The 15,747-nt window shown below is 42.9% G+C and overlaps 4 protein-coding genes across 4 annotated transcripts; 1 reads left to right on the forward strand and 3 right to left on the reverse strand.

Annotated features, from left to right (window-relative positions):
- Nucleotides 1-912: 912 nt before the first annotated feature.
- Nucleotides 913-2,617, forward strand: LOC117143748 (gustatory receptor for bitter taste 93a). Its single transcript, XM_033308561.1, has 2 exons — nucleotides 913-1,983; nucleotides 2,045-2,617. The coding sequence occupies exons 1-2, from the start codon at nucleotides 913-915 to the stop codon at nucleotides 2,231-2,233; spliced, it is 1,260 nt and encodes a 419-aa protein (XP_033164452.1). The 3' UTR covers nucleotides 2,234-2,617.
- An 8,027-nt stretch (nucleotides 2,618-10,644) lies between these two features.
- On the reverse strand, nucleotides 10,645-11,895 carry LOC117145605 (putative gustatory receptor 93b). Its single transcript, XM_033311319.1, has 2 exons — nucleotides 10,861-11,895; nucleotides 10,645-10,803 (listed from the first exon to the last, which is right to left on the reverse strand). The coding sequence occupies exons 1-2, from the start codon at nucleotides 11,893-11,895 to the stop codon at nucleotides 10,645-10,647; spliced, it is 1,194 nt and encodes a 397-aa protein (XP_033167210.1).
- A 145-nt stretch (nucleotides 11,896-12,040) lies between these two features.
- On the reverse strand, nucleotides 12,041-13,433 carry LOC117143786 (putative gustatory receptor 93c). Its single transcript, XM_033308627.1, has 2 exons — nucleotides 12,340-13,433; nucleotides 12,041-12,281 (listed from the first exon to the last, which is right to left on the reverse strand). The coding sequence occupies exons 1-2, from the start codon at nucleotides 13,372-13,374 to the stop codon at nucleotides 12,123-12,125; spliced, it is 1,194 nt and encodes a 397-aa protein (XP_033164518.1). The 5' UTR covers nucleotides 13,375-13,433; the 3' UTR covers nucleotides 12,041-12,122.
- Nucleotides 13,434-13,544: 111 nt separating this feature from the next.
- LOC117145609 (putative gustatory receptor 92a) lies at nucleotides 13,545-15,378 on the reverse strand. The gene is made up of 4 exons (XM_033311324.1): nucleotides 14,392-15,378; nucleotides 14,231-14,330; nucleotides 13,772-13,950; nucleotides 13,545-13,712 (listed from the first exon to the last, which is right to left on the reverse strand). The coding sequence occupies exons 1-4, from the start codon at nucleotides 15,376-15,378 to the stop codon at nucleotides 13,545-13,547; spliced, it is 1,434 nt and encodes a 477-aa protein (XP_033167215.1).
- Nucleotides 15,379-15,747: the final 369 nt, after the last annotated feature.

Genomic DNA, 15,747 nt, shown 5'->3' on the forward strand with positions numbered 1-15,747 from the left:
CTCGGTAATATAATGCTGCTCTGTTTAGATTATAAAATATGTTTGCAAATTAATTGTAGAATAAATAGAACTTTGTCGGCTAATCAACATTTAGCTTGTGTACTCAGGTAACTAGGTGCTAACACTCGAAGATAATGCGTAAAATTAACTAATAGATCCAAATAACAAATAACTTAAGATAAAGCCTAAAACTGATCCATTTTCCACTCGTTTTTTGGTTGATAAATACAAGCAATTAGTATAACAATATTGAATAAATGTACAGAGTAAAATAAATTCGAGCAATTATTATAACAACCTTCAATAAATCGACAGAGTTTAATAAAATCCTCATTTATGAAACGAAATAGTTTTCATTAGAATTATTTAAACTATTTCGATGGAAGTTTCTTGCCAGAAATTGTGTGAGTAGTTTCCTAGGAATAGGCTTTCCCACTCATTCGACCATTCACCTCGTTACAAAAGTCCAATGAGAATGTCGGCCGATTTCAGATGTCCATCAACCCAAAACAACTTTATTGACACGGGCATAAATATCAATTTACGCCCATTTTTTGTTGTGCCGATGATGGTTTTATTTCTCGAGCACCATCTGCTGGGTGCCCGTGTGCCTGAAGGGCAAGCGAGAACAGGGCCCAAGTTCCAAGTGGATCTGGGCCTGGGCATGGACATGGGCATGAGTCCAGGGGCTGGCCTGTCCATCATCATCGATTGCCGAGTTCCGAGACCAGAGAGTCGAGTCGAGTCGAGTTCTTGGGGCCAATCAGTCAGCGAGGCACTCAGCGGAGCGTGAATGGCAATTGCCGATATCCACACATTCAATTAATAAAATCAACAGCAGGGCCGATAGCTTCAGCTCCTTATCGCAATCCCCTGGACGCCAGGACATGGACATGTCATTAGCCAGGCTGCATGTTCAGTTCCAGCTCGGCCATGACCGGGAAACGAGCGGAAAGCTGGTCGCGATTGCTGCTCTTGTGGCTATATCGTTGTGCCCGTGGTCTTCTGGTGCTCTCCTCCAGCTTGGACCGGGATAAGCTGCAGCTGAAGGCGCCCAAACAGGGCAGCAGAAATCGCTTCCTGCACATCCTGTGGCGCTGCATTGTGGTTATGATATACGCGGGAGTTTGGCCAATGTTGACCTCAGCCGTAATAGGCAAACGCTTGGAGAGCTATGCGGATGTCTTTGCTTTGGCCCAGTCCATGTCGGTGTCCATTTTGGCAGTCATATCCTTTGTGATCCAGGCAAGGGCCGAGAACCAAGTGCGAGAGGTGTTAAATAGATATTTAGCGCTCTACCAAAGGATATGCTTGACTACGCGGCTGCGGCACCTGTTCCCAACGAAATTTGTGGTTTTCTTCCTGCTCAAGTTGTTCTTCACCTTGTGCGGTTGTTTCCACGAAATAATACCTCTGTTTGAAAACCCACACTTCGATGATATCAGTCAAAAGGTGGCCACCGGCTTTGGCATCTACATGTGGCTTGGAACGCTCTGTGTCCTCGATGCCTGCTTCCTGGGATTTTTGGTGTCCGGAATACTGTACGAGCATATGGCCACCAATATCATTGCCATGCTGAAGCGAATGGAACCCATAGAGTCGCAGGACGACAGATATCGTATGACTAAGTATCGCAGGATGCTACTCCTGTGCGATTTTGCCGATGAGTTGGACGAGTGTGCCGCTATCTACAGTGAACTGTACCAAGTCACCAACTCCTTTCGTCGGAGTCTACAATGGCAGATCCTCTTCTATATCTACCTAAACTTCATAAGTATCTGCCTAATGCTGTACCAATATATTCTGCATTTTCTAAACGACGACGAGGTGCTCTTGGTGTCCATTGTCATGGCTGTTGTTAAGTTTGCTAATCTAGTATTGCTCAACATGTGTGCGGATTATACGGTGAGGCAGTCAGAAGTGCCAAAGAAATTGCCTTTGGATATCGTTTGCAGCGATTTGGATGAGCGATGGGATAAGAGTGTGAGTTTGCTATTGATTGCTATTCACTAATTACATATTTTAATCATATTCACTTGGCCAGGTTGAAACCTTTCTCGGTCAGCTGCAAACACAACGACTGGAGATCAAAGTATTGGGATTTTTCCATCTCAATAATGAGTTCATCCTTCTCATTCTGTCGGCCATAATATCGTACCTCTTTATCCTTATTCAGTTCGGCATTACAGGTGGCTTTGAGGCGTCCGAGGACATTAAAAATCGTTTTGATTAAGCTTTAACTTTAAATGTGAATTATCAATAGATATGTTAAGTATTTTTCTAAGTTTTCGCGACACCCTCGCTGTATGGACTCGGTATCTGTATCTGTATCTGTATCTTAACCTCAACCTCCAGCAGAGAAGTTCACCTGAACCGCCCTGAGTTCATTATCGTTCATTATGTCCCATGCCACAAGACATTCTGATACAATTTTCGGAGTGCCTCCGAGATGAGCTCGTTAAACGGCCAACAAAAAATTAAAGAAATGGGAATGAGCAGCAAAAAAATGAAATTTCACGTCTGACACGGTGTAATTATCATAACTTCCCCAACTCCCGTACTCCCGCAACTTAAGTCTTACGTCTATTACTCCCACTACACTGGAAAAAAAACGAAACCATAACCGAAAATCATATCAAAAATCTTGAATAAAGAAAATTTTAGTTTGGGATTAAATTTTCTTAGCAACTTTAATGGAATCGGTATATGGATTTATCATATATGAATATATAAAATCTATATATATTTCTATATGAATCACATTCCCATCAGTGTACGCCCCCTGCCACCCCCGATCATCAGTCCATCACTTGATCGTCATCGCAATCGTCTCGACTCAAGTCTTTGATTATTTTTGGCCTCAACGGAGCGTAACGCGCTTGTCACGCCTATTATATGTGTATATGTTTGTGTGCGCGGAGGGGTTATAGGATGAGGCATCTGAACCCGGGATTTCGATCCCAACTGACCCGTGAGTGCGACGGTGGCGAAATGGAAACAAAGCAAACACAACGGCAGAAGTACGCGCCTTCGCCTGCAACTGAATTAATTTCCGAGCTCTCCGCTCCGCTGCACACGCCCTGGGTTTTCGTTTGTTTTTTTTTTATTTTGGTGTGGGGGGGGGGGGGGTTTAGGGGTCCAAGCAGAGATACAATATGTATGTGCCGGCTTGGAGGAGGGGATCTTCAATCCCTGACACTGACGAGAGCACATTCAAATTTTTCGCTTTTTTTCGCGCGCAACCGAACCTGGCCAAAAGCTCCGGCCAAGCCATGCATATTTCCGGCCAGCGGAGCGCTGATCTGATCACCGGATCCCACCGCACACCCATTTATTCCAGAAAAGTGAGGAGCAGCGTTCCCGTTTCGCTGATTTCCTGCCGTTCGCAACATTTCAGGTATTTTGCAATGTAATTAGTTCGGAAGCTCCAGCACCGGCACAGCGATTCAGTCGAGAATGGCTATTGGAATGGTGCACCGACTGGCACCTTGGAGACCCAGCTGGGTGATGGGTGCTGGGAGCTGGGAGCCAGAGCGGCGGCATTGTCGGGATGCCGCCGACAGTTGAAAGATGCCGCCGCCAATGAGTCGCGGTTGCATGTACCACCCAATTTACCCCCATTTCTGCCACCCATTTTGTTGTCTTTGAGCATTTGTACACATGTAACTAGCAACGCAGTCAACACAGAGAGCAAGTAAGCACTAACCGATACCCATCAAGCTAACATGATTATACTTTATGTTCATTGACTATACTCAAAATCTAGAGCAATCAAGAACTAAGGTTATTGTACTAATAGTCTTAACTAATACATATTTGATTGTGTTCCTTTCAAAAGATTGTATGATCGTTGATATCCTAGTAAATTAAGTAATGGGTATGCCATTAGGGTATAACTTCTAGCATTCTTCTCACTGACAGACGTTGGGCTGCCTGGGGGTCTTATCAAGTGGGCTGGTGAGCAAACACGGCGGCGGTAAACACTTTGACCTTTGTAGAATCCACAGAAGCCGAACGGCAGCTACGTCGTGTTCCACACACTTTCACTTACGAATCGACAGAAACAAAATAGAAACCACAATCGCAATCAACAAACGAAACGTGATCGCGTGGAGGGGGGGCAATAGAAAGAGATCGTGTGTCCATAAACGTGACATAAACACAAAATAACAACTTCATTTGTGAGGAGGAGGGGGCCCAAAAAAAAAAGCACGGGGCTAGTGTGTTAAATGGGGAGATCGGCTAACAAGCGTTCCCCAATGCGTTGTTTGAACTTCGTTTGTGGAGCAACCAATGGAGTCTAGACATTGCCACTTTTCAACACAGAACGATTGTCGGAATGTTTTCACTACGCTCAACTATGTACATGCGATCAGAATGCATAGTAAATTAAGTGGGCGACAGATACGCGAAGAAGAAAAAACATCTGTAGGTTGTGTTTGTATCTCGGAGATAGAGATATATCGGGGCAGAGTTGCGGGGGAGTGACCCCGACTGGCACTGTACTACACTCGTATCCACACACACCAAAAACAGCGAATTCCAAATACCCGTTTTTGGCCTAAAAACCTACAAAGCCAACAAACAACAAGTTGCTCAACCGCAGAGAATAAACTTCTCCGAATTCGTGAATGCCCTACGCAGATGGTTATATAAACTGTCACATAAACTAAAACTGGTCTTGGCTCATTACAAGAAGTTTCATTGCTGACTTACAAGAATTAAAAAAAAATGTTACGAAATATTTGAACTTTACAATCCATATATTATTATCCATAATTACGGTGTCTGTTTGTTATTTACAAAAGTACTTTAATGTAATCTGGTAACTTAAAGACCGATTGCAGTATCGAGCCACACTCAAGTGTTTATCTTGGTTACTACACCATCATTAGTTCTGAAAACAATTTGAATATTTCAAAAGTGGGCACATTGAATGAGGTCAAGAACCCGCCAACGGAATCGATGTTTCGCTATCTTATCTATCGCCTGCATTAACCGCAGTTGCAAACGTTGCGACACACAGATCAAATAAATTCCCCGCGACCCCGACCACAAGGAGTTCCCAAAATAATACCCTACACACGATCGGTGGCGTATTCGAATCGGTATACGCGGTACACTGCGTCATTTCTGATTTCTGATTCCAACACGCACACATTCTGACATCACGTTATTTGTGTGTTCGATGAACCGAAATTCGAAAATCGAAATTCGGTGTGTGTCTGACCCACTTTCCCACAATTTACGCACTTAATGGCAAATGGAATCCACACAATAGTGTTAGAAAGACCATAGGCGGCAGAAAGAGAGGGAGATGCCATTTAGAAAGAGACGGTTATATTTGAAATGGCTGAGCGATCTGTTGGCAAACTTGGCCATTTAATAATTGAGGTCGTCTACAGTCGATCGTAAAAGAATATTGATTTGTGGGCTTCGGAAGTTAATGTATTTTATTTTTATTTTTAGCAGCTCTATCTCTCTTTTGCTCCTGCACAGAAGAAACGCCTTTAACTTCTCAAATTAAATAGATGTATTTAATGTTTAAGACAGGAAATATTTTAATTTACTGATATTTTTATTTAAAAATGGTATATATACCTAGAAGCTCCTATTGCAAATTCACAAAAAAATTATAATTTATTTGGTGGACTAATTTTCTCAGTGTGCTTTCCCATTTGTTGTCGTTGTTTAGTGCTTTTTCAAGCTTCGTGTTTCTCTTATTCTTTCGTGTAATTTACGCAACATTCGCTCGTTTGTCGTGTCTCTCGGCTACTTGTCTTTGCATTGACTCGAGAGCAACAACACAGCAGCAGCAGCAACAACACAGCAGCAGCAGCAGCAGCACGAGATCAACAACATCTGCAGCAGCGCCGCTCGGCTCGCAGTTGTTGAACTTTTTGCTTTTTTCATTTTGCAGCTCCCAAATCTGAAATCACAAACCAGTTTTGAGCTTGAGCGCTGGGTTTGCCACACGTCTCGGCCAAATCAAAAAGCTGGCCAAAGCCAAACGAAACATCGCCCCCTCTCGCTCTGCCCCCATGACGTTGCTGCTGTGTTTGCTGTAGATGTTGCTGCTGCTGCTGCTGCTGCTGTTGTTGTTGATCTTTGTGGACTGTACTTTTTGTTGTTTGTGTTCGCAAGGCTTGAAAGTAAGTTGCTGATGCGCAGGGGGGAGTGTTGATTGAAATCGATCTGTGTTGCAGGGCAACATGCAACATGCCATGTGCAGCGTGCAACATGCAGCATTAGCCGTTTGGTCCAGCCAACTAGCTCCGATTTGACCTTGCTGCAGTGCAACGGCAGCAAGCTGTTGCAGCTGCGGATATCCATAATTTGGCTGTGCTTTAAACTGATCTCCTGGCCGTGTAATTAATCGGCTAGCACAACCACACACCCCCCGACCCTCTTTGCCTGCGGCAAGCTGCCCCTTTTGCCACGCCCAGTGCTTGTCGTTTTGGAGAACGAGCGCATAAATGACGCTTTCCTGTGAACTTAAGGTGTCTAAACTTGACTACCGTGTGGAGTGGTCTGCTCCCTGTCCCCCGTGCCACACACCTGCGTCTATACCTACATACATATATCCCGAACCATGCCCATTCCAAAACTCCAAATCATCCGCAACCTTGCCCAAGACAACAACTCCGCTGGCTCTTGTTGCTGTGTGCTGCTGTCGATGACCATTATTTTAGCTGACGGCGATATATTTGCTCAGCATATCAACTCGCACAGGCGCAGTGGCATCTGTGCGTCTGTCCAAGTCACTACACTCGAAGAAATCTCGCACAAGTATGATATGATACGATATAGCCAAATGTGTGCCATTCGAACCTTAAAAGTTGGCAATATTTAATTACAGATATCTGATGATTATAGAACCCCCAATTCATCGACCTCGTAATCCAATCTCAAATCCGCATCAAACGAAACATTTGCCTCGTGCACTAACTAAGTCTCAAAGACACATGTATTTTATGAGATTAAGAATCGAGAACAAGGCTAATTGTCACTTAAATGGAAATCATTTGTCAGTTGAGTCAACTGCGAAAGGGGGGAACGCAAATCAAGTAAATTAAGCTGGCATGGTTCCATTTTTGCAATCCAATTAGAAAGTAAACAAGTAGCAATAATACTTATATTTTTTGCAGTGCACCGCCACAGATTCTCTCCGTTTTCTTTGGGGTGTTGGCTACCGTCGGATCGGTTGGAGCTTTTTGTTTTTGCTGTACCGCCACGGCACTGATGACCAGCTGTACAGCCACCGAGCGGAGCATGACAAACAGTTGCAGGCAAAGCAAATAATTAGTATACATCGATTATCTTGCGCCCGGTACCCAGCCTGGTTGGATCCCAGAGATCCAGCCTGGCCCGTGGCTACTGTGCAGTGCTTGGGCTATAGATTTTGCCCAGGTTCTTGATCTGCGTCGGCTGCCTGCAAACTGGATCCGTCTCCGTCTCCAGATGGCACGTTGCACACGCGCTCTGCCTGCAGCATCCAACTTTCAACCTCCAACTGGGAGTGTGTCGAGCGCCTACGCGCCCCCAAAACGGGTTCCCCCTCGCAATTCCCGACTTGCGATTCGGATTCGGATTCGTATTCGGATTCGCCATATGTGCGCTCGTAAAATGCTGAGCCAGAAACTGTACGCCAACTCAACCAGATCTCAGGCCATGCCCCCAACCCCAAACTCCGTCCCAAGATCCCATTCCCATCCCCATCCCCATCCCAACTCCAGCTCCATTCCCAACTTCAACTCCAGCTCCAAAATCGGGACGTGTGCTCCGCTCGTGCCAATTTCTTTGCCTCCAACTTTTACAGTCGTTTTGTCTTTACTTGGTTTCTGCATATAAATACGAATATTCACATACAAATAAGCAAGGTACATAGCTGCAGTAGGGTGGGTCAATGTGATTATATCCTATGCTAAATTTGTCTAGTAAATGGAAGCTTATTTTAAAGCTAAACGATTTACGTTGGTTATAATCTTAGTAAGCCATTTACTCAAAGTGCATTTGAGATATACAAAGTATTTTCATAAAAGAACCTAACACATATTTTATATCAGAGCCAGTCAAATTTGATCTTTAATAATTTAAATTAAAATGAATTACTTAAACAACTTAAAAAAATTATATATTTTATCAGCCATAATCTAAAAAGTTGTTTTTTTATATTCTATACTCAAAACGAACCACCTTAATGCAAGAGTTGTACGTGTGTGTGTGTACTTAGATGGCAAGTAGTCTAAAATCGGCTGGGCTGCAATTGCCGTTATGTGCCATTTTTTTTTAACTAGCTCCATGAATAAAATCGACAATCGAGGAATCAGCAGCGATCTACGTGATTTTTCAGTTCGGAACGCAATCAAGTCCATTTTAGCAGTGCATTCCGAAGATAGAAAATTCCATTGCATTTCGTGACGGAACCTTTTTTGGAATACCTTGATTGAATATGACCTAAATTGATTGACTTGATTGCTTGCCCAGCGTCTAGTAGGGGTAATTTTGAAGAGCAACTACAAATTGGTGTGATAAATTTACCAAAGCCATACGTTGATAAGGTACGATAAACTTTTACAACTCATTATTGTCTTTAAAGTTAGTTGTTCAATTGAGCTACAAAGACGGTAAGTCAGGGGATTGATTTAAGATTCTATAAAATAATAATCTACATATATATATTAATATCTTTTCGCTTTCTTATAAATTCAATTGTATAAGTGAACATCGCACGGGCAATTCTTCAAATTGAGATACCCACAAATTTGACTTTTTTCCGTTGAAACATTCATGACCAGATGTTGCCCCATGTAGATGAGATTAGATAACAGGCCGGCGGCTACCTTAAGCTGTTATATCATCAAGCCGAAAAAGGCTTATATCATCATCGAGCTGCCAACTCGAACCCTTTGCCTAATTGAGCCATAAATAAATTAGAACTTATTAACGCCCATTGTCGATCGGTGAAAAAGAAGGGTTTTTTGTTAGCATTCGCGGGTGTTTTCTCATTTCGCCACTCAATTTGGGCGGAATTATAGCAATCAACTGACCACCAGTTACATTTTAGCAATTCCCGATGGGTTTCCGGGCTCCCCGAAAGCTTTTAGGGCTAATGGGTCTTCGTTCCCTGCTGATTGGCAAGTTGCTACCGGTTGCCGCTCTGAATCTTGGACTCTTGATTGAAATCGAGGCTTTCATCGGCATAATCATCGTAATGATGATGAGATTTCCATCCGCTCTTGCTGTAGCTGTACTTTTTACCCAGAATGGCTATGGTCTGTATGGGCTGTATGGGTTGTTGGCCAAAAGTAAGCACCGCTACCTGCACTCAGGCACTCAAGCTCCCAAGTTGGAGCTCCGGCTGGTTCTTTTGTCTAGTGAAATGTTGAAAGCATCATTAATTTGGTTTTTTCCTTTTTTCGTCTCCCTTGATTCCGGCTTTATGCCTTCAGCTTTAGCTTTGCCTGGCACATAGTTGCAGGTAAGTATGATAATTGCCGAATGAAAGGAGAGAGAAAGATCCAATGAAAAAAAGTGACCCATAATTACCCAGGCAGCAGAACAATCATGGGAAAACTGACTGAAAACTTGGCTCGGTCCCATACCATCGCCACCCGTTCTCCACCCCCACCCCCTGCCCTTTCTCTGATTCTCGGTTATGTCTCTTATGAAGTACAATTATTTGAGCAATGCCATGTTTTATGATTATCTTGCCATTTACACAACACGCACAAAAAAATTAAGTCACCCTTCTCTACGACTGGGCAATACCCAAAAAATAACTTTGTTAAGGTCATGAGCACGACTTAAAAAAAGAAGAAATAATAATAAAAGAACAAATAATTTAAATAACTTAATAGTTCGCTAAAATCCTTTAGATCTTAAAAGACTTACAAACCCAGCAAGCCCAACGAATTACAGGGTACTTAGCGCACCCCAGCATTCCACTTTAAAGCGGCAAATCTCAGCAGGAGCAGGAGCAGAACCGATTGGGTCATTACTCTGAGCCCAGTTCCACTACCGAGATAATAGTGCTCATCTCATCTTGGGTCTCTGCAATTTGATTTTTTATTATCGCCGCCGTTGGTCGGCCCTTTGTCCCCAGTTTATTTTTTTTCTGTTTTTTATTTTTGTTTTTTTTTTTTTCTGAACCTGAACCTGCCAGCCAAAGAACAAGTGCAGTGGCAAGTGCACCTTTATGGCTTTTGTGTCTTTCTGAGGACCGGCTTTGTACCCTAACCTATGCTAATTAGAGCGACGGCCTCGGCCTTGTTTTTATGCGCCTTATAGCGTGAACTGTGCGCTGATAATGCGCCCCCCTCGCTCCCTCCACCATCCGAGTGCCGCATAAATTTTCCGCTTGACGTTAGCATGAATGTTTAATTAATGCCGCGACCAAGTTTCATGGGAAAAATTGCAGCGGAACAAACGGTTAACCGGAAATTGGGAATTGGGTCCTGCAACTGCCGATTTGAGCTTGTTGTTTTTGGTTTCTTTCTAGTTTTGTCTTGTGAAATTCCGTTCTTTATTCATTGTTTTATTTGCGTGCAACCGCAGGACAGGTGGGCAAGTGGGCCTGGCAGGTGTATCGTATCGCGAGGTTTTTGGGAGGGTGCAATGCCGCAAGCAATGCGTGACGTGAAATCAAATTTGCTGCGACTGCATACCGTACTGTACTAGAAAGACCAGATAGGTCAGCATTGCCGACAGGAAGAATAGGGTCAGTTCGTTGGAGACCTCATAGAGGCCCAAAGGAAACACGCGCAGCTCCTGGTGGTGAAGGCGGCCCAGGAAAAGCTCCAGCTGCCAGATTGGAAAAGTATTATATTTAATCCTTAAGATTATAGCTCCCGAACTTACCTTTTGGTGGTAACTCTGGCTGTCAGTCACATAGAAATTCTCAAAGCTGAGACGCCTTATCAATCGAGAACCATTAACAGCTGAATGCACGGACATGGTCAGCAGCACCACATCCATGAATAGTTTGATGACCAAGCCCCAGAGGTTGAAACTGTATTGTCCTCGCAGAATGGCGTGGTAGGAAACCATGGACATGGCCAACAGACTTTGTGCGAGGCTGAGAAAAAGTGGTAGATCGAAGAGTCGCTGGAAACTGCGTGACACCTGGTGTATCTCGTCATAGAGATACAAACACTTGTCCAAATTCGAGATGGCCTGTCGTGTTGGTTGCGGATTCAACGAATCATTCTCCCCATTCAGTGATCTTAACTGGGCCCTCAGTTGGCAATCGACATAGTTGTTTAGGTCCCTGTAAAGTATACCAATGCTGAGATAGCCAACGAAACACAAATGTGTTATCATTCCCGTTCCGACAGACGTGTATAAATCGCACAGTAAAGTTAGCAGGAACCAGGGTGAGAGCATTAATCGAAAGGCCATGAATACGAAAAGTAAGGAGAATACTTTAGAGAACATCAAGAGAAATTCAGCCCTGTCACCAAATCTATTTTTCTGAGAATTTGTCAAACTTTGCATTCGCCGAAAGAGCTGAAGGAAACGGTTGACCAGGTTAAGGAGCTCCTCGCCGAACCAAAACTGCATCACCAGGATAATGACGCTGCAGATCAGACAGCCGATCAATCGGAAACCGAAGAAAGCCCGAAGGTACAAATCATCGTATTGGCCAGACCAGGCATAGTAACTGTAGCCATAGGAACAGCTGACCAAAAGTCTAGTAACCAGGCAGATCCACAGGTAACCCCTTCGGTTGATGGCCACCAACTGCGAGTTCTTTCTCTCAATTCGGAAGGTGATCACTCCAAAGACCGTTCCGTACAGGAAACAACTGCGAAGGAGCATCGCAGATATCCTGGAAACGTTCAAGCAGCGCAGTATTCGCGGCATGACTAACAAACCCGACCATCGTAAAGCCATCCATATACTTTATTTACCCATTAAGTAATTAGTTTGCCGATTGTCTGAGCAGCCAGTCAGTTAGTCGAGCACCTCTTCCCATATCTGGATTTGTTTTTCAATTTGGCTAATGACATCGTATATTAATTGTTACGAAATGGTTACTGTATTTATTTCACTTTTAGATATATTAAAGTGCCGGACCAACAAAGACATTAAGGGAATATTTAAATTACATCTGTCTAATCTCACAATCGATTGGTTTGAATGCCGTACTGAACCACATAGGTAAAGTAGGTGATCATACTTGACAGAAACAGCAAGATGACCTCGTTGGACACTTCGAATAATCCCAGGGGTCTAACGCGAAACTCAAAGAAGTTCAGGCGGCTCAAGAACATTTCCCACTGCAAACGAGAGAAGAATATAAATGTTATTGATTACGGATACCACGAGGTCACTAACCTTCACATGCCACTCCTTGTGATCAGTGATCGGAAAGTTCTCCAGACTCAGGCGCCGCATCATTCGCGAACTACTGACCGCTTCGTGGACCGCCAAGGTGAGGAGTATCACATCTGCAAAGCTCTTCACCACCAGACCCCACATTCCAATTTTACTGGGGTACAACTCCGCCCGGATTATTACCTCGTACGATAGGATTGTGGTAGCAAATATCTTTCCGAGTAATATAACAAGTACGGGCAGTTCCAAGAGGCGATGAAATGTGCGGCCTACGCGTTCGATTTCGTCGTATGCCGATATACATTCATCCACACGATATTCCACTATCCTCAGTTGCCTGCGACCCACAGGACATCCGGCAGGACGTTCCAAGGATCTCAATTGCCGACGTAGCTCGGTACGGGCGAACCTATTCACCTCGGAATAAAGAGCGGCTACACTGAGGTACCCAACGAATCCAATATGTATGATCATTAGAGAGCCAATTTCCAGGAATATTTCACATAGCGTACTAAACCAGGCTAGCAAATCGGGTAGATGCCATAGCTGGCATACTTCACAGTACAGTTCGTAGACCAGGCAGATGAATTTAAAAAGGAGCAAGAAAAACTCCCGTTTGCCTCCAAATCCAATCCGTTTCGAGGACGACAATCGTCTGACTCGTCGAAAGAGCCGCAGGAAACTGTTGATCATGCGGAGCAGCTCCTTTTCATAGCAGATCTGGACCACTATTATGCAGGTGCCGCATATGAGACTGGCCGAAAGACGGAAACATTGGAGCAACCACTCGTAGGGATCCTCGATTTCCGCCACATAGGGGGCACAGAAGCAGCAAACGGCTGTGACACTGACGAGCCGGCAACTCAGACAGAACCACTTGAATTGATGCCTATTGCGGACCACCAGGGAATTGTCCGAGGTCCTTTGGCGTATGTCAAAGCAAATCACTCCCAGGATCCTGCCATAGTGGTAACTGCAAAAAAGGATAAATGCCGAGAGAGCTGGAAGGCTCACCTTCTTCAGACGTTCAATCATGACTAAAGTTGTCCCTTCGGACAAGTCAGTGATTTCCTAATATTTTCTTTAAGTTTGATTTGTTTATTTACTTGAGCAACTCTATAAATGTTATGATTTGCCTTAAATCAATAATTATAATTGGATTAGGTCGATTAGTAAGCTTCAAATTGGTTATTATACGTACGTTATCAAATAAAATAGAGTCTGCGAGACAGGATTACACATTGTGTTACAAAAACCAGAAAGCAAAACATTTCAGATACAATTACTAGAAATAGTTCGTTGGAAACATTAAACAGGCCCAACAAGTTAACCCTGAACTCGTTTAAGTTTAGATGGGTGACAAACATTTCCACCTAACCCAAACATAAATATAAGTTATGAGCAATATACCTTGATTAATAAGCTTACTCACCGATTTGATCCAATGCTTTGACTTTCCAACAAAGAAAATATCCAGAGCACTTTCCCGAGTTTGTTCAAATTGATTGGCCGCTTCTTGAATGGCCAAAACAGGAAGAAGCGTTTGGACCAAATTTTTGAGCGAGAGTGACCAAATCCAAAAGTCAGAAAACCCTAAATCGATGATCATTAAAGTTTAGTTCTTAGCTCAAACTCTATCGAAATGTAGTTAGTTAATATGGTCTCATTTATTATAAAGTGGGGTTTCTTATAATGTTTAAATTTATGTCATATAATGTCTTAAAATTGTAAGTTAAGATATGCGCACATTTTAAGCGAAACAATTATATATAATGTGAATATACCAATAGAGCTATGAAATTAATAAAAGTGTAATTTTACTTTACAAAATTATTTATCCGCCGAGCTTGCAAAACAAATTGTAGTACAAAAATTAAGTAATTCGCTATACCAGACACAATTAAAAGAAACAACTTGTTGGATACATCAAAAAGATTGGAAAGGCGGACCCTGAACTTGTAAAGGTTCAGATGTGTAACAAATACTTCCACCTATGACAAGTAATTTGATTAGAGATTAAAATACAATACAATAATATATGTATTCTCCTACCGTTTTGTTCCAATCCGTCAGCTTGCTGGCGAAGAATAGGCCCAGAGTGAATTCTTGAATGCATCTGAACTTATTAAGAGCTGTTTGAATAGCCAAAATAAGAATCAGCAAACGAAACATGACGTTAATTACGGTTGCCCATTGCCAAAACTTTAGGAATTGCAAGTTGAATAACATTTCGTGAGCGATAAAGACTATGGAAAAGCATTTTTGAAATTGGTTATAGAGCAAGTATCCATTAATAATGCGCTGCAGTGAAGTAACAATCTCACAAATCTCGCTGAAAATAGCCATTGTTCGTTTCAATCTTTTTTGGGACCTATAACGCAGTTTTAGTATCTCCGATTCCAGCTGAAACTCCAAGCACAGGCATTTTTGCACCTCGTTAAAAAGAACGCCCAAGCTGAGGTACCAAATAAAATTGACGTATATTATCATATTGCTTGCAATAGCGATGTAGCAATGGCTTCCCCAAAATGCAATGTCTCGAGCACTAAGGTCATACGGATAAAATAGAGATAAAATAATGATTTCATCACATTGGGAACTGAAAAAGATGGCAATCATCAGTAACTCCCGACCACTTCCAAATCCCAATGAGTCACTTCCAATGCCTGAGGATTTTACTTGACGGTAGAGGTACAGGTAACGGTTAACCAACTTAATCAGTTCGTGGCCATGGTAAATATGTAGGTGACTCATGGATAAGCAGGTCGTTATCAAAACGAAAACGTGTAAGAAATGAACCACCTGCAGCAGCATCACTTCATTTCTAATACACTGGTTGAACCGATAGACGCAAAAACAAGGCGGCGCAAGTCGCAGGATCACTGCAAACCACTTCCAACACTGTCGATTCGAGCTGCTATCCTCTAAGGCTATAATATTATCCCTCGACCTTTTGAATCGTACGAAAACCAAGCCCATATATCTGGCTAAGACAAACCAAAAGCTCAGAATATTGGCGTTTATATGGCCAATATTCATTTTTCCTACACAGAACTTGACTGGTTGACTTAAAACCTCGATTCGAATGGACATGAAACGCGCACACTTGCTGGCAACTTAACTTTCGAAACAATCTTTGCTTTGACAATGACAAGTGAGAGTGAAATTTCTCACTACTGAGCTGTCAGAAGGATGAAGCTAGAGTTGTTCCCTTGGGGTCTTGCAATCCCGTTCAATTTACCTATGAACTCGCAATTTGATGCCTGGTATTGAAAAGTTTCATTTGGTTCCTTGAAAAGGTTATTAAGCCTCTCATTCAAGCAAGATCTCGACATCTCAATAACAAGGCAACACGTTTCCATTTTGAGATCACGTTTCAGAGATCTACGAGTACTTATGTATTAGGCT

Source organism: Drosophila mauritiana, chromosome 3R, assembly GCF_004382145.1.
Source record: "Drosophila mauritiana strain mau12 chromosome 3R, ASM438214v1, whole genome shotgun sequence".
Classification (NCBI taxonomy): domain Eukaryota; kingdom Metazoa; phylum Arthropoda; class Insecta; order Diptera; family Drosophilidae; genus Drosophila; species Drosophila mauritiana.